Genomic DNA, 26,916 nt, shown 5'->3' on the forward strand with positions numbered 1-26,916 from the left:
AGAAAATAAGCTGCAAAACTTTTTTTTTTTTGTTTTCTAAACTATGTTTTTTTACAGATAATTTTTTTCATTTTTAATCAAAATGAAAATCCTTTTTAGGTTCAACAAATTTTCTTCTAGAATGCTAGTGTTTGCTTCAATGTCCCTCAATAAATCGTTCAAATTAAGCTTTTTCTCAACCCCTGGATAAGTAGAACCCTCTAACAAATAAAAAATAATGTTTTAAAATCAAAATCCCTTTTTTCAAAATTACGCGGTTTTAGAGAATCGCGAGTCATTTTTAATACTCCCTAAATAAATCGTGCGTTAAAAATTATTAAAAATATTCGAAAACCCATCATTACAACCATCATAAACAATGTTTTTTTTTCAAATTTTTGTTTATATTCCCAAGTTTCTTTTTTGCCAAATTTTATTTTTTTAAATACTATTGTACTTCTCTCTTCTTAATTGGCGCGATAACCGCTTACGCGATTGTGGCCGAGCTTAACAAAGCGCGCCAGTCGTTTCTTTCTCGTGCTAACCGGCGCCAGTTGGACACACCAAGTGAAGCCAAGTCCTTCTCCACCTGATCTTTCCAACGCAGTGGAGGCCTTCCTCTTCCTCTGCTACCACCAGCTGGTACCGCATCGAATACTTTCAAAGCCGGAGCGTTTGTATCCATTCGGACGACATGACCCAGCCAACGAAGCCGCTGGATCTTTATTCGCTGCGCTATGTCTATGTCGCCGTAAAGCTCATACAGCTCATCGTTCCATCGTCTGCGATATTCGCCGTTGCAAACGTGCAAAGGTCCAAAAATCTTACGCAGAATCTTTCTCTCGAACACTCCAAGCGTCCCTTCATCGGATGTTGTCATCGTCCAAGCTTCTGCGCCATACGTTAGGACGGGCATGATGAGAGTCTTGTAGAGTGTTAGTTTTGTTCGTCGAGAGAGGACTTTACTGCTCAATTGCCTACTTAGTCCAAAGTAGCACTTGTTGGCAAGAGAGATTCTACGTTGGATTTCAAGGCTGACATTGTTATCGGTGTTAATGCTGGTTCCTAAATAAACGAAGTTTATAACTGTCTACAGTGACGTGGGTGCCGATACGCGAGTGCGCCGACTGTTTGTTTGAAGACAGGAGGTACTTCGTTTTGTCCTCATTCACCACCAAACCCATTCGCTTTGCCTCTTTATCCAGTTTGGAGAAGGCAGAACTAACAGCGCGGTTGTTAAGCCCGATGATATCGATATCATCGGCATACGCCAACAATTGTACGCTCTTATAAAATATTGTGCCTGAGCGATTAAGTTCTGCGGCTCGTACGATGCTCTCCAACATCAGGTTAAAGAAGTCACATGACAGCGAGTCACCCTGTCTGAAACCTCGTTTGGTATCAAACGGCTCGGAGGGGTCCTTCCCAATTCTGACGGCGCTGCTGGTGTTGAGCAACGTCATCTTACATAGCCGTATTACTATTGTACTATTTGTAACAATATACAAAGCTTCAAATTTTGTTTCAAAATTGTATTCTTTTTAAGAATGTCTAGCCTTTTTCCGACCGAGATGAGCTGTCGCTCATAAACAATAAACGAAAATGAAGCAACAAAAAAAACTATTTTTTTAATTATATTATTATTTTTGTAAAACATTTTAGTAGTTTTTACATTCCTTTCCCTTTTTTTAAAAGAAAATTGTCTTTTTGGCATTACAAAATTCTTTAACAAAAATCGAAAATAAAGCTCAAAAATTTTTTTTTTTAATTACCTACAAATTTTAAAAAAGTCTTGTGTTTCCTCAAAATAAGGCCTTCGGGTGCTAAAGAGGTATTATATATATATAATTGGCGCGTACACCCTTTTTGGGTGTTTTGCCGAGCTCCTCCTCCTATTTGTGGTGTGCGTCGTGATGTTGTTCCACAAATGGAGGGACCCACAGTTTCAAGCCGACTCCGAACGGCAGATATTTTTATGAGGAGCTTTTTCATGGCAGAAATACACTCGGAGGTTTGCCATTGCATGCCAGGACCGACCGCTATTAGAAAAATGTTTTTCTTAATTTTGGTGTTTCACCGAGAGGTATTACCCCTGGCAAAGTCCGAAAATGAAACTAAAACAAAAATGTTTTTCAAAATTACGCTTTTTTAAAGAAATACTCGACTTTTGCGTACCCCTCTAAAAACTTTACATGGCTTAAATGAAGCCTTTTTTTAACACAAAAACAATTTTCTTATTTTCACTACGCATTTGAACTTAACTTACTTTAATTTTCCCATAAAAACAATTTTCCCTTGTCCATTTTAATTTCTCCAAAAATTTAATATTTCCATTCCACGTGTGCTTCGCTTTATAATCCCAACTTTATTTTTTTTTTTTCAAATATTTTATTTGTATATCCCCCTTTTCCTATAAATTTGTATGCCACCAACATTGTTTTTCGATTTATATTGAGTGCATTGAACTCTCACCGTATCCGCTTGTGCCCAATTTTTTTCGTGCCACTCTCATGCGCACATTTTCCCCTCCACGCCCTTTCCATAAGACGAGCACAATGCATGCACGCATACCACAAAAGCCAACCCACATGCTAAGTGACTTGCAACAGACGCCGCCGCCACCTCTTGTCAGTTCAGCGACAGCTATTTGTAGCTTCACATCACTGCCAACATTTCTCAGCCTCTTTTCGGCTATCTTCCCCTCAATCGCTATTCCGGCTACTACTACTTCTTCTTCTACTCATTCAATGTGTGTCCAATTGATTTTTTATACTCATCCATTCTCATCCGCTCGCGTCCCCTAACTGCTGCTCACTTCGTTTTCTCAGCTGCTTAATTAAAGAATCGGAAATCTGTGTCGCCTTAATTGTTGATATATTTTTTTTAACTTTTTTTCTTTCTGTAATAACTTCGCTGCCATTACATTATTTCAGCCATTATTGCATTATTTACTTTTGTCTCATTTATTTGCTATATGCATTTTTTTTGCCTTTTTGTTTTGAACCAACGCATTGTTGCTTTGTTGTATGCAACACCAATTTTGTATTGTCATTTTTAATTTATTATTTTTTTTAACTATCGCACTTTTTCATTTCCTCTTTGCTATAGTGTGCGTGAGTTGCATTTATTTGTTGAATTTCTATTTTTGAGCGAATTTTTTTTTCTGGGTTTGTAGCCTTTGCAATTTTTCAAAAAAAAGAAAAGAAATAAAAATTAGTTTCACTTTCGCTATTTTTTGCTTATTATTTTCTGCAATCTATTTTGTATTTATTTTTGCTTATTTGTTACATTTATTTTGAGCACGCGTTGCATTTTTCATTCAGTTTTTGGAGGTGTTATTCAATTAGCTTTGATTGTTTATCGAAAAAATGCATAGTTCATTGACCACCTTTTTTGAAGTAATTTATCGTATTTACAGAAGTTTTTTTTGTATTCGCATATCAAAATGTCCAAATCTATTAAGTGGAATAGCTTGAACTCTAAACAATAATCTGGAGAGCTGGTGCGTATCTAAATTTCGGAGCACAAAAACAAAGACTTAAAAGAAAAAAATATTTTGTACTGGCAATCAATGCTCGAATATTAAAATTTTTCATAGGTTTCTTTCACCATTAGATTAGGTCAGGTTAGTTTACGCTGGTTGTCACTCATCGCGAGTGTGTAGAATTCTCACTTAGGCCTGGAGGCGAATTGTGATGCCACTTGTTTGAACTCAAGTTTCGCCCTATAATTCCCAATGTGATGAAGCCACTTTCTCTCTCTAACAAAAATTCTCTCAATGAAAAATTGTGAATTTTTTTGGATATACCAACGCAATCTAGTTAGTGAACAAGCCGCTTTCATGACTCCGCTGAGATCAGCAAATCAGCCGATTCCTTCAAAATCGCTGAGAGCCGGCTAACGCTCTGAAAATCTCTTCACCGTGAGTCTGCCAGACAGCTAAAGAAGTACAATTCAGGCGTTCTTACCAAAACGCGGCAGTGAGAAACCAAGTGTTCAACACACTCCGTCTCCTCCTCGTTTCTGCAGCAGTGAGTGCTGGCATCAAAGGGAAAACCTATACCCCTCCAATGTCTTCCCATTAGGCAATGCCCGCCATTTATACCAACTATTGTAGTAAGCGATTAATGAGGTTCACTGCTATGTTATCATTCATTCTAGGCAATACTTGTTGAATTGTCTCACAAGTGGGCTCAGTGGGCAACCTAATTCAGTGTACGCTTGAATATAAAGGGAGGAATACTTACTGGTCTGACCCTGTCGACGAGATGAACTGTCGATTTAAGATCAGTTCATCTCCTAGTCAACTCATTCGCGATGTATAATAATTTCCAGAGATGTCACTGACAAGCGTATCATAAAATCTATCAATGGGATATAAGACTATTCCACATATTTAAAAAAAAAAATCTGATGTATACTACAGACTGCAGATGCTCATCTCGGAGCTATTCACATTGTTGACTAATTTCGACCTGAAAACCTAAAATATCATTTTAATTGAGCAAAGGATTGCGCAGAAAATGTGTTGGCTCATTGGCGCTGACGAGAGCAAATAGTGAAGACAATGGGACGATGAGCTGTATGAGGCAGTCCTCCTTTGCGCTGGAGAAAGACTTTGCTTTTCTTGATGTTTCGAATTCGCGCTTGGGCGGAAAATGATAAATGGCAGGTGCCTTTCTTTAGAGCTGCTCCGACTGTTTTAATGACCACGAAGAAGAAGATGAAAATCCAATCAATGTATCATTTTAGGTGACGTACTCTCTTTCACTCATTCTGAGTTAGGGCTTTTTTTAGGAGAACTATTATGGCTAGTAATGAAAAATAAATAAAAGATATAAGTCTGTATCCTATTCAATTTAATTATATAGATTTTCAGGTTTTGTGATCTTCAGAATATTTTTCTAAATATACCTACATACGTTTCGTGTACTTTATAAACCATATGAAGAAGTGGTGGCACAGATATGACTGATAAATTTTTTTTTTTTTTCAAATGAAAAAAAAATTCAAATTATTTGGAAGCAGCAACAAAATGCATGCAGTTTTTATTTTTGCTCAACAACTTTTCCAGTATTATTTCAGAAAGCGTTAATATACAAAGTGGCGCAAAATTATTCATCCAATTCTGTTTTTGAGTAAGTTTTTTATTTATTAAGAAAATGATTTTGAGTTATGGAAATATTTATTTTGATCTTTACGCGCTCCATTTTTTTTTCATTTCTTAGAAAAAACAAATTAAGTTCTTTGAAAAAAATTACAGAGATTCTTCTAAAGGGTGGTTAAGTTTCAAGGGCCGGTGTTGATTTTGAATAAAATACAAGTTTTTTAGGAAATTATTATCATTTTTCTTTGTTATGATAATATTGGTATAGCTCAATTATCTACGAAACAAAATATTGGCCAAATGACCGCCGTAGCCTCGGAGGCACACCCCCATCCGATGGTCCAAATTTTCGATAACGCTGAGGCATAATTGAGGTTCTTTGCTGTTAATGTGCCGAATTATCTCATCCTTTAGCTCTTGAATTGTTGCTGGCTTATCGATGTACACCTTTTCTTTCAAATAACCCCAAAGAAAGAAGTCCAACGGTGTCGTTGACGGTTAAGTGTGGTTCACATCGGCCCTTGAAATTTAACGACCCTTTACTTATTGCACAAGGATTTTTTCACGAAATTTACTTTTAATAATATTTCTCTTATGTAATTTCAATGATTTTTATAAAAAATATAGTTCATTCTACTACAAAAACCACATCAACCTAAAATTGAAACAAATACAAAAAGTAAAAAATTGCAAACTTTTTATTTAGAGTTTTTAGAAAATTTTCGATTTTGCAGTTTTATATCCCATTAATTTTGGTACAACAAGTGTAAGTTTGAAGTGGCTCAAAAATCGCGTTGGTTTTTGACATTTTTTTTAATAATAATAAACAAAATTTGTAATAAGAAAAAAATTTCCAGCAATCACGCTATCGAAGGATTTATAATTTTTACAAATTTCGTCGATTCCCAATACTCAAAATCCTTTTTCCCCTTTTTTTGTTTAGTAAAAAAGTGATTCAAAATCAAAATTGGATGATAAATTCTACGCCACCTTCCTTCCTATGGAGGAAATGCGCAAGACCGCCCGCAAGTAGTATCAGTTCAAGATGACTCGATGGCAGTCCACTTAGTGTTCTAATCATCTTACAGTAAGCAGCTTTTGCCAACTTCCCTTAAAAAATATTATTCTAAGAATATAAAATTAGCAATATTTAGTTTACACACTTATTTACATACAAATGTACAATAAAAATTTGCTGAAACGAAACGTGATTATTATTATTTTCCATTGGTTCCATATGGTAATATTTTTATACTACAAATTCGTGCATTCAAAAGTAAATGCAAATTTTCAATTATTTTCTATTAATCATTGAAGGCTACACTGAAGCTTAATCTAATATTTTTGATGACCTCAGCTCATAAAAAGCAGCTACAGCTAATCATACTGTGTGACTAATCGCAAAGTGTTATACAAAAAAGGCGAAATGAGAGTATCAATAGAAATATTTTGGTGAAATTTATTTTTATTTTATTTTTTTTTTTGTAATCAGGCAATCACAGGAATGTATTTCAAGTTCAATTTTAATAAAAATTCTATATTTAAATTATTTAGGTATATGTATGTAAACTTGTACGCGCACAATAATCTAAATAGTATTACTTGAAAAATGCAAACAAGACTTGAACTCGAACGCGATTAGTGCGCAATTCATGCAGTAAAAAAATAGATAAAGCGAGTCATAGACTAATCTACTCATATCAGCGTACTACATATGTACATATGAGAGCTTGTATGTAAATTATCTTAAACGTGCTTCCGAGCTGGAGTAATTTTAAATTGCTTTAGGTGTGTATATACAGTGAGTGTCACTGAGAATCTCGTACAGCTGACTGGTTTTTTGCACTATTTTTGAAATTTAGGTATTGTTGTTGGTTTGATAGTTTTTTATAAATTTTTTTAATTAATTTGTAGTCCGCATTCTTGGAAAATAGCACAAAACAGGAGTGCCAAACTTTTTATAAAACATGTAAAAATTCATCAAAATTTAGCAAAAATGTTATCAAAATTTTCAAATTTTTTTGGTTTATGCGCTTTTGAAGCTCTTTCAATTTTGATACGAGAATGGCTACTATTAACAGTTTCGAAGTTAAAAGACTTTACGATGAGCATTTTCTCCATAAAAAGAATTCATGAAATTTTTGTTTCTATAGAGAAAATAGGCAACGCTGTCAGCGAAAACTGTCATAATTTCTAAATCGTTAATATTAGCAACTTAAAATTAGCACTGCACTGTGCACACCTTAAATAAGCTGTGAAGCTGCATGCGAAAAAAATCTGAAAAATCTAATTAATATATTAAATAAGTAATGAAATAAATATATAAAGATTAAATGATGAAAAATTTTATAAAATTGTGCCGAGTTTATAAAAAAATTTGTAAAAGTCTAAGAATATAGTTTAAACTATTTTTGTTCTTCCAAGAACTAACTAAAAAAAGTGAACTTTGAAAATGGTACAAATATTGAAATAAATAATTCGACGCTTTTTCGTAACACTCGCTGTACATCCAAAAATATAACAAGCTACTCATATGTGAATGTTACCCTAAAACGATGTATTGCTGGATAGATAGAACCTTTTGCAATAAATATGATAGTAATGTATAAGTGTATGATACAGGGCCTCTCAAGCTCAAATTTATTTTTTAACAGTACTTATGTTTTTTTTTAAATATCATCACAGTTCGACAGTCTTCAGGCGCTTTGACAGGCGTTAAGTAGAAAATTACATTTTCTTTAATTTTTAACAATTTCACAGATATATAAAAGGTGGCACGAGGTGCTCTGATTTTTTGAAGTACACGCATAATACAGGGTATTTTAAGTTCGAGTTTCTTATTTAGTAATATTCGTTGGTCTTTGTGTCTTTTTCGTTGTTCTATAAAAGTTTAATAAAAAAGTATACTTTCAAAAACATTGCAAAAAAACTAACTGTACGATTTTTCGTAGTACTCACTGTGCTTACACAATTTCAACCAGTTACTCTAAACCTTCTAAGTTACTCTAAACTAGTAATGCAGGTACTAGAATTTTTTTCATTATAATATATATGTATAATATAGGGTCTCCCAAGATCGAGTATCTGTTTTAATAAAACAAAATTTTTCTTGAAATATCATCACAGCTCGATGGCTCTGTTTTGACAGGTGTTGAGTAGAAAAATTATTATTATTGCTTTTTTTTTTAGTTTTTAAAAATTTCTCAGAAATATCAAAGTTGGTATGAGAGATACCATATCAAAGTTAGCATGAGGTTCTCAGATTTTTTTGAAAATTAACCAACTTTAAGTAATACGTAGAACATACTAACTTTTAAAAACTGTCACGATTCAAGAAGTTAAAAAAAAATTCTAAAATTTTCGGTGTGAATTTGTTTTAACATAATATTTCTATGTTCTTTTTTTCCTAAGTGAGTTGGCTTAAACTGCCACTTCTACCTACTTATGTACCTTTTAAAAAGTATTATCTATATGGTTCTAGCCCTTTGTAACCTCATGCAACATTTCTGTAACAAACTGCACAAAAATCTCGCCGGAAAAGCCCGAATTGTAGTGTTATTTTGTGTGGTGAAGATAACCAAAATAATTGTTTTAAAACTTTCCACCCCTCATTAGCATTTCTGCACGTTTTAGTTGCAATGTTACAACAAAATATGAATTATTTTACAAAATATTGTTTTTCTGTTTTTGAAAGGATACTTTTTATTTGTGTTTTCTCTTTTTCTTTTTGGATTTTTTGTTTTTGTTTTTGTTTCTTTTTTTACCAATTCATATACAATTAAATCAGAGGAATTTTACTATTTTGGGCAACGAACTATTACAATTTTTGAAAAAATTGTATGCCAAGAAATTCAATAATTTTTAACTTAGCTTTTCATCCATTTGGTTATTCGTGTTAACTTTCAAATTTCCTGCGTTTAACAAAAAAATGACGTCGATCTATGAATTATTTAACCCGATATGGTTTCAATTTCACTAAAGAATCGTATAAAAATAATTAAAATTTGAAAATTGTGGATACATTTGGTTATGAAATCATCCAATTAAGCCCACAATAAAATGGTTTATCGAAAAATTTAAAGCGACTTGTTTGACTATTGAAGGGCTTCACACATCCAACGAAAAAATCTATTTATTCCAGGTAAAATTCTCAAATAAAATAATTTCACGAAATGCGGCAGCAATTTGACGGCCAACTTTAGTGCCGTTGAAGTAATTTTAGTGACGCCCATCTCAAATATAAATTTTATTTCAATAAATCAGAAACACCTACAGCGTTAAAAGATAACAATTAACGTGAAATTGTGCAGATAGGGGCTCTATCTTTTTTTTTGTTTTGCTTAAATATCTTGGAAAATTTCATCAACAAAAAAAAAATCAGTTATCATTCACAATTTCTCGACCCTCTATTAAATATGCCATGTGGATTTATTTAATTTGCACTTGAAAGACCCACCCTGTATAAGTGTCATACTCAGTTTGTTCGAAGTATTCTTTTGGCCGCCGTCTTAACGACGCAATCTTTTCGCGAATATCTTTTTCGCAGAATTTGCGCATCATGCAAACGTAAACGCGTATTTATTAGCTAGCCTTTAAACATTTTCATAGCTCGTTTTATTAGTTCTTCGGCACACCACTTTTTTGTACAACTTTTGTATGTATTTATGTATACTTCCAAATGTTTTTTTTTCGAAAATCGCTTAGTTTTATTTTTGACTTTAGTTTTTACTTTTTATTTTTTGTCTCTTGAATCAGCAAAGCTAAATTTTTGTTTGTCGCTATTATTAGATAAAAGATGCCATTGAAACAACCTCAGTATGCCAGTCTAGTGGCTTTCGTTCTTTGGACAATCATCAACCCTTTGCGGTCGTATTAAATTTGGACATGAATGTCGTACTGGTTGGAATTAATTTTGGTTAAAAGAGTAAAATGTAAAATTATAAAGGGTAAACAAGATTTATTAATTCTATAAATAAATACTAATAAATTCTATAAATAAAGTTCCTTGCTCTGGTGGCTGAGAGTGGACATACGACCGAGCCAGAGCCAGTAGACTAACGATCTTAATATTGGTTAGAAGATGGAATATGATGGCAGATGCTAGAGTGATTGTCTTTATATTAACAATTTATTGCTGAAAAATCTGCTAGGAGTCTACCTTTCCGTGCGTTAATTTGCTGCGCAGAACTTCGTCTTGGATATAGCGAAACTCACCCTTTTACGCTTAATTCATTCAACGCACGCCCACTCCACTTTTTCTAACTTGCAGAATTGGAGTGGATAATATTCCGAAATTTACAATATAAAACTTTTCATAGCAAACCTGACAGCAGCACTGAATCGGTAGCGATGAATTGACTCATTTGAAAAAATTTCCTGAGCTAACTTGAGCGTGAAAAATTCTAAACTACTTCGAGGATTTTAATATGTAAATAACATCCTCTTCCGCGGAGTCTTTCAAACATAGCCACTGGGAATTTTTTATTTTTATTTAAAGACTGGGAGGGGCTCACTGGCACTCAGACGCTCGTTCATTGTCAAACGAACAATTCAGATTGGTTCAGATTGCTCTTCTAAGGTGTCCAAAGTCTCTGAAGCTCCATGCTTAAAGTGTGTAACTCTTTGAGATACTGACTTTATGTATATAATAAAGCCACGATATGTGGCCGCAAGACATCTATACTTCCATGAGCATGGGGTAGATGCCATAGGGATCAAAAGATTTGCAAGAAGGCTAGAATGATGATTTTGAAACTCTCATCATTTAAAACTTTAGTTGTTTGATGTCTAGCTCGACCGAATAGAATTTTCATTTCAGGGATAGAAATGAATCCCTTGAAGATTTCTTAAATGGTATAATTGCTACCCTGACAATTTAACCACACACCAGGGGCGTGCGTTCTTCGAATGCACTTGAGGGCATTCCTATTCTGAATAAGTAAACTGACATCTGATTTTTGAAGGCTCCTAGCTGGCCACCAGGATGAATGGCAAAAAGAGTTATGTTCTCTCAATAGCTCCATATCTTTTTGTGGCTCAGACTCTTAGTCGATAGAAAATATCCAAGACGCGAGTCTTGTAAATGGTGCATAAGAATCACGTATCTGGGCCCGTTAACAACGATGAGTAGTGAAAAATGAGTTTTACTATATGAATTCTACAAAGGTATCCAACAAGCAGTTAAGATACAGCGGTTTCGTGAACTAATAGCTGGTTCTACGTACCAAAATGACTCGAGTTTTTCCCGACCAACGGCAGCCGCACGCGTAAACCAGCCCTGTATAGTGCGCTGAACCTCACTGGCTCCTCTCATTCCCACGACAGTTGGTTCTACGTTACCGGAACGACCCGGATTTATATCCAAGCAAGGTCTAGCATTCCAGCAACACTCCCTGTACTTGTATGGGGAATATTTATGCTGTTACAACAACAATAACAACTGGCTTCTCTCCTTGTATTGGATACGAAGCGGAGTCTCTGAAAGTTTTCTGATTATGAGATTCTGCTACAGTCAAGGGGAGCTCTTCTAAGTGTTGCAAAAATTAAAATTATTAAAATGTCGAGTTCACGTCAACTGGTGCGTGGAAGAAAACTTTATTTCTACTTTAGTGAGCTCGCCGATTCCGCATATGATTTTGCAGAGCCAATTAATAAATAGAAAAGCATGCAAATTTTTGATCAAACGAATTTTTGTGTCTGGAAATATTTCAGGCATTTTCGCTATTCTACTGCCGTTTTCGAGCGTAAATTCCTTTTCACAGCATAAATTTCCAAGTTTTATTCAAAACTATTCTAGAAAATGTAAACAGAAAGGAGGTTTCGAGCCAGCAGTGCACAAGTGTCTAAGTAGCGGCAGTGAGAGATGCATGATTGCTACGTGTAAATGGAGTATAAATGGAGAAGGTAATTCGTAAAAGAAAGTGTGTAGTTAAGGGTACTTACATTTGTCTGCGTGTTTGAAACATTTTTAGCAGCGAGAAATTAAAGAAATTCATTTAGTATTACTTAGAGTTATTAGAGAGCTTAGAGAAATGTTAAGAAATGTGAGGAAATATGAATATTCGTGTGGTTAGAAAAATGTTGCATTTTATAGTATTGCAAGGTCCATCAAATTTACATACAACCGCAATTGTGAATAAAAAAACGATGGAGTTATAAGACTGAAGTATGAAAATAAATTTATGTGCATGGTTTATTATTATTATAAAAAAAATTGTTTAAATATTTTGTTTTTTTATAAATGTTTTCCCTAGCAATAAATTGAGTTGGCATTGAGTTGCGCGAAATATTCAAAATCAAAAGAAGAAGAAATTTAAAACTTTTAAAATGTAATAGTGTAATACTGAATTGTGTAATATAAATAAATTTTTATATGTGTAATATTTCCAGTGTTCAAAAAAAATAAATATATTTTAGTATTTTTGCTATAATTTCCATCTATAGAAATTTTACACCGTCGCAATTTTTATGACACACTCACGCATGGCGCAATGTGCTGCAATTTTGCTATTTTTTATGTGGTCGTCAGCGCGTGGTGCATTTACTATTGAAAACCAGTGTACGTTTTATGAGCTCTTTTTTTATACTAATGTATAATCTCCCTCTTGCTCTTTTCCTTCTCTTTCTGCATATTTTTCAGTATTTGCTGCACGCGTTTGTGTACTTAATTATTTTTTAGCTAAGAAGTTGAGTAAAAAAGGTATGTTGAATTTATCACTTAAAAAGTAAAAGGAAAATATAAAAAAAAAAAACATAGTGCTTAGTTTATGGAGCTTTTATGCAGAACGAGGATATTAATTTAAATGGTGCGTGTGTGGGGTGTGTTTCAGGTAGTAAAAGTGAGCAAATTGTCTGTGTGTCTTAAATTCACAGGTAGAATTTTTAAATCACTTTTTTTTAATATGTAAAGCTAAAAAAGCTATTTAATGAACATATTTCATTTTATTGCAGATCGAATTGCTTATATTTTTATAATATAAAATGAAACATATTTTTTTAACTCAGTCTTAATTTACAATTTTAATACTTTTAAGATTTTCATTTTATTTTTTTTTTTTTTATATACTATATAATTATTATTTTTATTTCTTTTATTGATATATGTTTTAGTTAATTTTTGATATTTTAAACCTTATTTTGATTTTTAGTTTTTTATTTTATTTTTAACTTTATTTTTGATTGTTTGTTTAGCTTTTTATTTTACTTTTTATTTTAGTTTTATATAGTTTTGTACTTTTTTTTTTTAATTTTACCTTATTTTATTAAATATTTTTTTCTCAACTGTTTATATTTTATTATATATTTTTTTTAATATATTTATACCTTTTTTAGTTTAAACCTTATTTTAATTTTGAAATGTTGACGGGATAACGTCTTATAATTCGATTTAGCCGGCTGCACGCACGTTATCGTGCTCAATCGTCGTTACCTTGCTTGAACGGCAACCGAGAGCGCGGAACGAGCAACAAAGAGGCACAACGTTCCCCGCGTTCGGCAACGTTCGACATCTGGCTCTCTCCTACTTGAGTGAGCATATACATATATGTACGTATATGCGCATTTGTATATAAATTCACATACTTGTATTTGCATATGCCTTCTTCCTGTGTGCATAGTAATGAACAGAGAGTTGATGATAGGAAAAGTAGGAAATGAAAGGGAGTGTAAAGTGTCTTAAAAAAGTCAAATCGATGATGGTGCCTTTTAGTGTTGTTGACTTATTAACGTCATGAATTTGATAAATGTTTCGTCATTTTTCACGTTTGTGTAAATGTAACTTCATCAATTCCATTGCGATTCCATTTACCTCCTCCTCTATATCCATACAAAATATCTATCAAACAAATAAAATTAAATTTTCTTGTGAAAAATGCAACCATTCCATCAGTATTTTCTTATGACGTTGTCACGTTAAACTATCGTCAATAAACCGTCTTTACAGACAACCTATTTCTTTTGTTTAAATTTTTCTTTGATCTTTATTATATTTTATTATATTCTGTTTGATACTTTATTTTATATTTTCCTAAATTTTTTAACCATTTTTAACCTTTTTTATTTCATTTTGTTTTATTTTATTTTTTCATTATATTCTTTTTTTTTTTTATTCATATTTTTTTTCTTATTTTTATAAAATTTTTTTTTTATATTATTTTTTTATTTTTATATTTATTTTTTTTACTTTAGTTAATGTATTGCGTTTTTTTTATTTCATTTTATTTTGTCTTATTTTTCATTATTTCTTTTTTTCCTTATATTTTGTTTTCTTATTTTTAATTTTAATTTAGCTTATATTATTTTCTAATTTTTATACTTATTTCGTATTCATTTATTTTAATTTAGTTTTATTATGTTTTTTCATATTTTTTTCTTATTTCTTGGCTTATTTTATTTTATATTGTTTAAGTTTATTTCGTTTTTTATTTAATTTTTTTTCTCATTCTCTTTTATTTGGTTTTAAGTTCTTTTGGTTTTATTTATTTATTTTATTTTTTATCATTCTATATTATTTTTGTTTTATTTTGTTTTTAGTTTAGTTTTATTTTTTTATTTTTTTTTAATTTTGTTTTTTAAAGTTTATTTCATCTATACCTTTTTGTATTTTTTTTTCTAATTGTTTTATCGGTATTGTATTTTACTTTATATTTTTTCAACTTTATAACCTTTACTCCACTTTGTTCCAACTAATTTCATTTTAATCCATTGACTTTAATTTTATTCTTTCTAATTTCGTTTTATATGATTTTATATTATGTGTTACTTATTTGTGTTTAATTGTTGTTTTTCTTGTTTATTTCATTTCATTTTATTTTTATTTTACTTTAATTTTGTGTTGTTTCATTTTATGTTTTTCTTAATTTTTTTATTTTTATTTTTTTCTTATTTTTTCATTTTATTTTGTTTCACTATATTTTACTTATATTTACTTCTGTATTTAAATTTTTTATTTTATGTTGTTTTATTTAAAAGTTTATTATTTTATATTTAATTTTATTTGATTTAAGTCCGCCTAAATTTAACACTTTTCATTTTATTTTATTTTTTTTCTTGTTTTTTTCGATATAATTTATTTTTTTTCATTTTATTTTATCTTATCTTTTATATTTTTCGTTTTATTGAGTCATTATATAATTTTATTTTATTTTTAATTTATTTTATTTCATGTTGTATTTTTTTATATATATTTTTTTTTATATTTAATATTTTTTAAGCGTTTTCGAAAGGTTTCTAGCACAAATAATTTTTACCAAAAATTCTAGTCTATTTGTAACTTTTGCAAAATTTTCTTACAATTTTTCTTTTTTCAAAATTAGTTTCAAAAGTATTTCCAAAAGTTAAAAAAAATGCTACATTTATAAAGCAATTGTGGCATATTTTACGATTTATCATTTTTTTTTTTCAATTGTCTTTCCATATACATATGTACGTACGTATGTGTATTTAATATATGTGTTTTTCAAAACCTCAAATTAATCCAAAGCTAAATTCCTTCTCTAAAAAATAAATATGATATTACTGATTTTATAAAATAATTATGGCATACTTTTACAAAAAATGCAAACTCAGAATTTCTCTAAAATATAGACATTTTTTTGTATTTATAAAATATAATTTAAGAAAATAGCTTCCAATTTTTAAATATTTATGTTAAGTTAGCAGGAAAAAAAATATAAATAAAGCAGCGAATTTTACAAAATTATTTTACTATTCATTGCTTCTCAATCTCAATAATTTCATGTAATTGCATGCAAATTCAAACAAACACCTCTAATCGCGCAAGAGCATAAAATTTCAAATTATTAGTTGAAATTCGTAGAGTTCTTATAAACAAACATTTAACGCGCCTGTTTTACATTCTCTCACACACCCGATCACATAGGTACCTCACACACACACACACAAACGAGCGTTTGCATGCGCCACATACAGCATATTTTTACAACCACAAATGCCACGCCCATCATATTTGCGGCATTACGCATTTGCTACTTCAGCTCATTGTTTATAGGAACAACCACAAATATTTTACAAAATATTGGGGAAATGGAAAGCATCAAAAAAAACGTTCGCTAATCCATTTTCCAGATATTTTGGAGTGTTGTACTTTTTTTACTTTAATTTTTTTCTTTTTTTTTTCTTTTTTGAGAGAAATCGTAAATTCACGCCTAATGTGGAAATGTTGTTTTTTTATAATCTTAATCGTTTCTAAAATAAATATTTCATATTTCGTGCATGTTGGCATTTGCAAAACGAATATGGAAAAGTAAAAAGTAACAGCACACAAATATTTACCAATTATTTGAGCGCAAAAACGAATTTTCTACAAATGGATGCGTGTTTGGAATTTTTAATTACAGCAGTAAAATAGATGGAATAAATAGAGGCCATGCAATTTTATTGAAAATCAGAAATCGCGTAGAAATGGGAAGTGGGGAAAAACCAATAAAAATTGTAGGAAATGCGCAAAACTGTGAAAGCTCAAAATATTTGGAAAATTACGCTTAGAAAAATTACGGCAATACATTTTTCTCAATTTTCTGCTTCTTTAGCAACACTAAAATTTTCATATAGACCTAAAGAAATAGATTTTGTGTGCAAGGTTTTGGCAAAAATGAATTTTTAAATAAAAATCAATTTTCAAAAAAAAAACAAATTTTCAAAATAAAAAATTTCAAAAAAAAAAAACTATTTAAGTGGAAATTACTATAAATATAAAATATTGAACCTCTTCGCAACGCTCGCGAAATATATAAAGCAAAATTCTTTATTTCATTTTTTATTAACCACGTGAAGGCAGCCAAACAAAGCGTATTTTGAGGCCAACACTTTTTGTGATCTTTACTTGCGGCCACATGCGCCACATTTTAAGTGGAACAAATTTTATATACATTGTAAATTTTCCTTTTTTTTACTTTTTCTATATTTCTAAACCATTTGCCTTAGGCCATTTTGAACGCAACTTTTAATTTGCCATTCTTTTATCAACAGATAAATAAAAATTCCATGCGGAACACACGCAGCTGTAGGGCAAAGATCATAGCTGCGCCTGCTGATTTTTTTTTCAATTCCACTGCTTTCGTCTGCCGTTGCTAGGCACGCGCTAACCTTGAAATTTTGAAGTATATTTATTTATTCTGCAGTATTTTTACTTTTTTTTATTGCGTTGGCAGTGAGTGAAAATTGGGAAATTGGGCGAGAAAGCATTAAAAATTAGAGGCTACAAAAATTGGAAAGAATATATATGCAGAAGCAAATTTTTTCTAATTTTATTTATTAAGCAGGCAATTGATGGTGGAATAGAATCAAAAGATTGAGAGATAAGCGAATAGTTTAGTTGTTGATTTCTGCCACTCCCCCACAGCTGCTATTCTTTTAAGACTTTCTTGTGCCTTTTGATTTTGTGGCAGCAATTGCCACTTACAGCCTTCGCTGTTATGCCTCTTGAATTGAATGGAATTTTCAAGATGTTTTGTTGAAATGAAATTATAAACCTCATTTCAAAATTGCTTTTAAAGCGGCATTAGAGTCCATTAAGAGTTTGAAGGAGCGGCGCGCTTAGGTTTAGGGATTGTGTGTTTTTTTTTTTTTATAAACATATGGATACATATATACATAATTTTTTTATGAAGTTTTGATTTAGAAACAAAAACTGGCTTAACCGTTTTTTGCCTAGCATGAATTCCTTCCTGTTTCCTACAGTTTTACCTCTAGTGCTTTTCCAAAATTTTAAAATTTTCAAATAATTTAAAATTCAACATTTTTTTTTAAATAATTTAAATGTTTAAAATTCTTTTAAAAAAGTTTGTGTGTTTTGAATGTATTTTTTGAAATTGATTTTACATTTCAACAGCACACATTCAAACTCTACAGAGTTCCAGAAAATAATTAAGCTAGCGTCCATGCAAAGAATACAGGACCCGATGGCATTTACCCAATCATGCTCAAAGGAGGCGCAGAACAACTAATAAAGGCTTTAAAAAGAATCTTTACGGCATGTCTTGCGCACGCTTATGTTCCACAATTGTGGCGTTTGGTGAAAGTTGTATTTGTCCCTATAAGCCTGACATCGTTTATGTTTAAGGGTCTGGAACGTATTGTGGAGAAGCACATTAGGACGAGGGTTCTAAGGAGAAACCCTCTCAACGTCAGACAACATGCTTATCAAAGTGGGAAATCTTGCGAATCGGGTCTGCACGAGTGCACGAGTGCAGCGAGAGAGTACACTCTTGGTGTGTTTGTGGGCATTGAAGGAGCTTTCGGCAATGCTACCTTTGACTCTATGTGCTCTTCTTTCAGAAATCACGGAGTGGAAGAAATCATTGTCAGATGGATCCACTCAATGCTATCCAAAAGTCTGCTTACCATGGATAGAGAAAGCGATGAAGGAGTCAGGGTTGAGGTGAAGAAGGGTTGCTCACAAGGCGGTGTGCTCTCTCCTCTACTTTGATGCTTCGTGGTGGACTCTCTTCTTTATGATCTGCAGGAAATTGTACACGTCCAAGCCTACGCATACGATGAATTGCGTGTATTAATCTCAGGACGATCACTTGAAGTTATATGCAATAAAATGCACATAGCTCTAAATAAGATTGAGTGTTGGTGCGAATTGCATGGCCTTTCGGTGAATCCTACAAAAAGTACCGTAGTGCTTTTCACTAGGAAACGCAATATGGAGTATGGTGGAAAGCCACAATGGTTAATTCCAGAGTAAAACCCCTAAACAGGCAACAGAGAAGGGTGTGGGTTGGGTATCACAGGAGCTATAAGTACGAAATCTGATGATGGCCTTAATGCCATTCTGAACTTGCAACCTCTAGATCTTCAAATTCGAAAGGAAGCAATGAAGGCGGCGTACAGGCACAAGTTAAACGGAGTCTGGGGAAATGCAGAAAGCACTGGCCACTGTCAGATATACCACCAGTTGTCAGAGCAGTGCACACTGTTCTGGATGCCGGTGGACAATCGGGTGCCTCGGTAGGAAATATGACGTTTTGATTCCAGATAGAGATCAATGGTTAAGTCCAGAGAACCTATTAACGGGATATCAACACACTTTCTTCACCGACGGATCTAAAACCAGTGATGGAAGCCAATCTGGATGGTACTTATACGAAGACACTAAGTACTCCTTTGCCATAGGACAGATGGCCACGGTTTTTCTTACGGAAGTCTATGCCATCTTGAATGTGGCGTACTAGCTAATTGAGAAAAAGTGGCGGGGCAACAGTATTGGAATTTGTAGTGACAGTCAAGCTGCACTGAAAGCCCTTGACAACCCACGCTGCTCTTCGAAGTTAGTCGGTGAATGTATGACAGAACTGAGCAGTGTTTCAAAACACAACAAAGTTCGTCTTATTTGGGTGCCTGGACATTGTGGTATTGCAGGGAACGAGTTTGCTGATAAATTGGCAAATGAAGGCTCTGCAAGTATGCCACTAGGCCCTGAACCCTTTCTAGGTGCCAATTCCGCATCGATTCAGCTATAGATTGAGGACTTCATGAGGTCTACCCACAGAGGTCGTTGGTCTGAGTTGAACCCGTCCAGAGTTGCCACGTGCTTTGTGAAAGAACCAAACAGGAAAACAGCGACCTTTCTCCTAAAACTCAGCAGGAAGGATCTGAGAGTACTGGTGGGTGTAATCACAGGGCACAACGTCTGTGTCAGATAAATAGAAGAGCCAAAAAGGACAACACCGTCCACGTGCAATTTTTCAACCACAGCGCCATTTTTAAAATTATTAAAATTACAAATTTTTTTTTTTTTTTCATTTTTGTATGTAAAAGAAGTTAAATAAAGAGCCTAAAAAATTTAAATAGCGGATTTCATTTTTTTTTATTGAAAAAAAAAAACCCTGAAATACCCCACATCTTCGAGTCCTAGACCACTGGGACCCTTTAAACGAATTTTATTGCATAGCTAAAAATTCAGGTAACGGCGAGTCCCAAGTAAAAGTATGTAATTCTTTTGATAATCAGCATGCCTAGATGTCACTAAAGACGCTAGCCGAGAGTGCCAAGTTGCCAAGTGCAATTTTTCAAATTTTAATGGAAAGCATAAAAATGTGTCAAAGCAAATTTCTGCAAATACATACTTATTTTGCAACATCTCCAATACAAAATTTTCATAGTTTGATATTTTAGAAAATTCATGATTTTTTTATCATTACTGTTCCTTACATACAAACAGATGTTTTCAGAATTTCTGTATCTTTCAAGTTTTCACTCTAAGCTAGCAAAATATGTGGGTGCTTTGAAAGCACTTTAAGCACGCAGATATGAACGCCATGTAAGCAATTCTTAAAACTGGGAAAAATAATAACCTGCAAGCTAATAATGCCGATTAATTAAACTGTCAACGCGGTTTTAATAATCTTTGGCTATGCGCTCATACAAGTACACGCGCACATAACTAATTTGTAAGAATCCAGCAGTCAATTGTTCGTTTGCACTTTTCATCAACATTTTGCTCACATCATTCACTCATACAATTCTTATTTTTATTTTATTGATCATTTAAATTTTTTTTCACATTTTCATATTTTTTACACCCTTTTTTGTTGCCTTAACTTTTTTAATATTTTTGCAGTGAGTACAAAAATGAAGTCATACACCACCAACACACAGACATACTAACACATAAAAGGCATACAATGTCCCACAACATAAAAGCCAAGAGAATACCCGTCTGGTTTTTTGTTGGTTAGTGTTTTTGTTTTTGTTTGCTAGCAAAAGGGGTTAACGCCACTCAGCTAATATAGTTTCTTACTGTTTTTGCCCTTGTTGTTTAATATCTGTTGTTAACAGTTGCCACAAATGATGACGTAATGCACTACAGAATAAACGCGCCATCGAAGTGAACTCGACTCCCTTTCATAGTGGAGAGAGTCAAAACGAGAGAGAATGAGTAGGAGAATGAGCGGCGGGGAAGTGTAGTATTGCGCAATTGCTGGTTGATGGCACTAATGGCACATCCTTGAAATGGGAAAATAAAGTGAAACAAACGAACTGCAGAAGAAATGAGACGTAGAAGAAGCAAATCGTGTCAGAAAATAAAAACCAAAAAAGTCCCAAAAAAACAAAAACAATAATATCAGCAATAACAGCAAATTAAAGCAAGCAAAAAAAGCACAAAGTGTTGTGAAAGTGCAAACAAAATGTGCAACGTGCCAAGTGGAAGGACTAGTTGAGGTGGAGTAAAGTGCATACAAATGCAACTGTACGTAAATATGTATCTGTGTGCATTCATATTTCGTTGCATATTCGCTTTCACATGCGCTTGCCGGACAGTTGTTAGCCTTTAGCCAACACCCCCCACTCTGGGTGTAGAATGGCAAGTGTATGGGTGTTTGTGTGTTTGTGTGTCAAATACAAATTGACCTCGCCTAGCTGGCAACATTGCGCCTTAGCCAAAGCAGGAAAGTTAGATGTGTGTGTATATTAGTTGATACATTTGTTTATATAAAGAAAGTAAAAAATACTTGTATGTATGTATGTTTGTATGTATGTTGCAGAAATAGTTTTTAATCTGTTTTATTATTGCTATTGGTGATGTACTGGCATGTGCGGCATGTTGCAGGTGATGTTGGTCATGTTTAGCGCACGATGACTAATACATTTTGAAAATGCGGCACTGTATGTGTGTGTTTGTCTGTGTGTGTGCCCCTACACCAGCTAATGTGTTTGAAAAATTAACATTTTTGTGCATAAACTTTTTTTCAAGGAAATTTATATGAAGTTTTTTTTTCTAAAAATTCAAGTCCAATTAAGATACATAGCTTGTGGAGTAGAGTATGTGAGCACTTTTTTTATTTTAAATATGTGTACAATGTTTTCGAGCAAATTTTTTCGAGTTTTGTTAAAAAATATGCGCGTTGAGTGAATGGGCAGAAGCTAACTATGATTATAAATATAAATAAAATTAAGATAAAACGTAGGTATGTATGTACTATTCACGATAGACAAATATTTAATTTAATAAAATATTTAAATAAATATTAAAGTTTTTATTTAATTTTTTTCTTTTTTAAATATTAAAAAAAAATTTAATTTATTTTTATATTAAAAAAACAGTTTTATTTTTATATATTTTTTTTAATATTTTTATTTTAATATTTTGTTTTTACTTTTTTTAAATTCATTTTCACATAATACTCTACTTTTTTTAAATTTTTCTGTTTGTTTTTATTTTTTTTTTAATTTTTTTAAATTTGTTTTTTATATATATTTTTTAATTCATTATAATGGGATTATTATTAATACATATTTCATTTTTAAGTTTTGTATTTTATTCCGATTATTGTTACAATAGATTTATTTTTACTTGTTAAAAAATATTTTTATTTTTTTATTTTCATTTTCATATATGTATTATTTTTAATTTTTTTGTTGTTTTTTTTTTAATTTTTTTATATTTTTTCTTTTTTAATTCATTATAATGGTTTTATTATTAATACATATTTGATTTTTAAGTTTTGTATTTTATTGCGATTATTCTTACAATATATTTATATGTTTTTTATGTTTGTTTTTGTTATATTTATTTAATAATAATTAACATGGCAAAACTATTTTTAATTACTGTTTTATTATTTTTTTTTTTGTTTTTGTAATATTGCTTTATTTCATTATTAGTATTCATTTCAATATTTAATTTGCGTTTTTAACATTTTGCTTTACTATAATTAATTACCTTTTACAACATTTTTTTTTTTGTCTTATTTCGTTTTTATTTACTGCAGTAATTCAATTTAAATTTTTCTAATTTTATTACTATTATTATTATTACAAATTCATTATTAATTACTTTTTTATTACGAAATATTTTGTTTAATACTTTTTATGAGCATGAAAAGTACATACAATAAATCACTTAACTCTTATTTTCATTTCAAAAGTAAAAAAAAGTCTTGCTTTGATTACTTTTTTTATTGATAATTAATTATTTAAAATCTGTTTCCTTTTTAATTATTTAACTATTTGAATTTAACAATTTTATTTAAAATTCTAAAATTCATATTAATTTTCAATATCATTAATGTTTGTTATAACTTTGCAATAGTTTTTAATTTATTTTTTAACTTTATTTTATTTATTATTATTTTTTTTTCTTTTCTTTTTGTTGATTTCGTAATTTTCTTTCAACTCTCAAATTTTTATTGTTTCATTGAAAATTTAAAATCGTGAATATAAAAAAAATTGAAAAAATATATAAAAATTGAAATCTAATAAATGAATACTACAAATAATTAAAAACTGCCTTTGTTGCCTTTTTAACGTACATAGTATACTAAAAAAATTTGAGCAGATTGAAAAAAAATTGGCTATACATATATTTTAAAATTACCAAATCATTTTCATTTTAGAACTTATTTAATCATTTATTTAATTTTTTTATCTATTTAAAGAATCCAAAATATTAAAGCGAACTTAAAAAAATAATAAATTCCACGTACATTATAATATTAATAATTTATTGGGATACTTATAATTTATTTAATTTATATTTATGTAAGCATTCATTCATTTACTTAACTACTAAAAAATCTTTTATTACAATAGTTCACTATTTATAAATATTTTGAATTAACATAATTAATTGTTTTATTTTACTTTACTTAATTTTTTATTTTATGTTTACTTTTTTATTTTATATTACTTTTACTTGATTTCATTTCATTCTGTTATATTTTGTTCTGTTTTGCATTATTTTATTTTTTTTATTTGCTTTTTTAATTCTTTTTTATTTAATTTTTTAATATTTTTTTATTTAATTGTTTTATTATTTTATTTCTTTTTACATTATTTCCATTTTATTTCATTTATTATTTATTTTCATTTTCATTTGACTTTCATGTGCATTTATTGTGCATTCATAATTTGGTTATTTATTCCTATATTTTTGTACCCAAAAATGCGTATGTGCACACACATGTACATATATGTATGTATGTACTATTTAAACTGCGTTTCAAAATTCTCAAAACAAATGTTAATTAAAATTCCTCACATTACCTGTGAATGAGCTGAACATATTGTTGTTGTTGCTGTTGTTGTTTCAGTTGCAGTTGAAAATCAAAAAAATTGCAAAAATTTTCGCTTTGCTTTGCTCTAGAAAAATTCGTCGCAATTTATTGCGTGGGCGGAGTTGTTGTTGTTGTTGCTTAAGTTGCTGCTGCTAAAGAGAATTTACTCTCCAAACACACGTAAATATTCTACTTAATAAAAATTTACCACACAAAACAGTCGGTATTTCCGTTTTAAACCAAAACGCACTTTGTAAATTTTTATTTTTGTTTTATTTTTCAATTTTTTTATTGTATTTTCATTAATCTTGTTTTCCTTCAACACTTTGAATAAATCTTCACGTTTCTAGTAGCGTCCAGAGCTGTTGGCAGCATAAACACGATTGAAAGCAGTCGCTCGCTGTTGAAGAAGTTGCTGCTGCTGCCGCTTACTAATAGCAGCAGCAGCACAGGCAATAAAATAAAAAACAAAAAAACAACACCAGCAAACACAGCATGTGTACATTAATCACAAAGCCAGCAGTAACAAGAAGAACAACAACATGCACGTAGGTAACCAACAGCCACCACCAGTCAGCCACAGCGGCAGCCAGATGCTCGGTCGTGGTTTTTCGTTGCGGCTACGGCAGGCATTGTTGGCGTATCGGCATCTTTCGGATTAGGTTGCTTTATTGTTGTTTTCCATTGTTTTGCTTTTGCTTTTTCTTTTGCTTTTCGACATTTACTTTTTGTGGAACTCATTCGTTTTGGCCTCCTCACAGTTGCCGAATCTGATTTGTGTGTTGCTATGATTGAGGTTCTTGGCAACTTGTTGATTGCATTTTAGGCACGTAGTAATTTCAGCAACATGTTTCTACACTTCCACAGGAAAAATTTTAAGCCTGCATTTTTATGTATGTATGTATGATATTATAAGCCGCTTTCAGAGTAAAGGAGCAAAGAAGCAAAAGAGCAACTCGGCTGAGATCTCCTACGATGATGCCGAGAGCGGCTAAGGGGTGTAACAAGATTTAATATCCGAATTCTTCTACGCCGACATAAAATGTTTTCCTTTAAACCCCATTAAAGTAAAACAGTAGACAAAGCAGGGACATATTGTGGTTGGTTCAGTAGATTTTAACACAGCTGCATGCTAGGCAGCGCAAATTTAGTACCAAGCTCTTCAGATTCACAAAAGATTAAGGCCGTGTGTGCAAACAATTTTTAAGCACCTGCCAGTCATAACTCAGTGAGAGAAATAGGAAAATTCACCCATAGGCTATGAGTACTACCAATATGCCAAAAATGTTTTTTTTTTTTGTTGAAGATGGAGCAAGGTAAGTAAGTAAGGGAAGATCTTCGGTTTATTATTCTGTAAAATGAGCATCCACGAAAATGTCCTGTTAAGGCACAATGGATGAGTTGCCTTTAAGGTGTTCAGTCGATGACCAAATGAACCCCATGGTGATGCCATTAAAAGAAGCTTAGAGAAATACCAAATTCCTACCTCAGGTGCACGTAAGCCATCACGATTTTTTTAGGAATGCAGCTAGTCTTTCTGTCTGAGAGCCAATTCCTTGAAAAGTAGTCCCACAAAAAACTGAACCGCATTCTTCGCAAAGTATGTAGTATAAAGTATAGACCGACGTTAAACGACATTCATCGGGAGACTCTCACCATCTTCTTAAATTCCCGACCTCTGAATGCCGTTATCGGAGGCCACCCACCACCTATCGCAAACTTCAGAGCTTCACTACATTATCATTCTGGGTTATCAGTCTACCTTAACTCTACAGTTATAGCAGAAATCGTTATGCGATGTTCCACAGCTGGTGGTCATATAACCAATGGCCAAATGCTGCATGTGAACAGCCAATGCCGTGTGAGAAGTCGAAGTACGGTTGACAAAATAAACCAGCTGATGTTAGTAGATGTACTTAACCTGTTCCCTATCTCTAAGCAAATGAAACTCAGTAGAGTCATAAGTCTTACCCAAAGTTATGTTTCTCCTGATTGTAGCAAATTTTGGCATTCTTAAACACACTTTGAGTTACTCATTGTCAAAGAAGAATTGACTTAAGCAAACTTAAGCAATTTGCCACAAACTTATTTGGAAATGACAAACAAGGTTCAAGACCGGTTCCTACAATACATAAACTCGAACCAAACCAGGTATGTATCTTAGTGAAAGAATGTAATACTTTAAACAAGGCGCATCATGTCACAGAGGAATAACGGAATATAATGAGAAGCCACAGGCACAACACCAAGTCACTCCCACCTTTCATTCTGTGAAGTGTTGTCATAGAGATTGAGAGAATCAGAAACTCTTGACCGCCAAGATCTTCAGATGCAATAAGGCAGAAAGTTATCCAACAAAACTAAGTCGACTCAATGAAAGATCAAAGCAAATTTTTATTAGGACAAGATTGTGCATCGGGTGTCTAGCAGTACAAGGTATACGACAACATAGTTGAGCGGATTTGAAGACAGCTTCTCTACTGACTGATTTATATCATTTTCAAAAACTGATCTCCGTCTCGAGCCCAACGGGAAAGTTAGCAGGGAATGCGCTCAAGTGGTTAGAGTACTGCAATTTTGAACTGTGTCGGGATGAATTTTGTTATGATATTCCACAGGATATACTAATGTAGGATACACTGATACACACAGGATACAGGATATACACTGTATTTTAAATTTGGCTGAAAGTCTATACGAGGTGTGGCTATTAAATAGTGAGACTATTGAAATTGGTGCGCCAACGCCAATGAACCACCAGCCTTCCATTTTGATTGCAGTAAATATCGAGCCTTGCTTTTTCAGGTT

General features: G+C 32.0%; 1 protein-coding gene across 1 annotated transcript in view; it reads right to left on the minus strand.

Moving 5' to 3' along the window:
- Window positions 1-24,503, minus strand: part of LOC128867793 (uncharacterized) — a 73,753-nt gene extending 49,250 nt beyond the window's left edge. Inside the window, exon 1 of the mRNA XM_054109297.1 lies at window positions 24,098-24,503. Coding sequence (XP_053965272.1) covers window positions 24,098-24,116 — 19 coding nt within the window. The 5' untranslated portion in view covers window positions 24,117-24,503. The remainder of the gene's footprint in view (window positions 1-24,097) is intronic.
- Window positions 24,504-26,916: the final 2,413 nt, after the last annotated feature.

This window comes from Anastrepha ludens, chromosome 6, assembly GCF_028408465.1.
Source record: "Anastrepha ludens isolate Willacy chromosome 6, idAnaLude1.1, whole genome shotgun sequence".
NCBI lineage: Eukaryota > Metazoa > Arthropoda > Insecta > Diptera > Tephritidae > Anastrepha > Anastrepha ludens.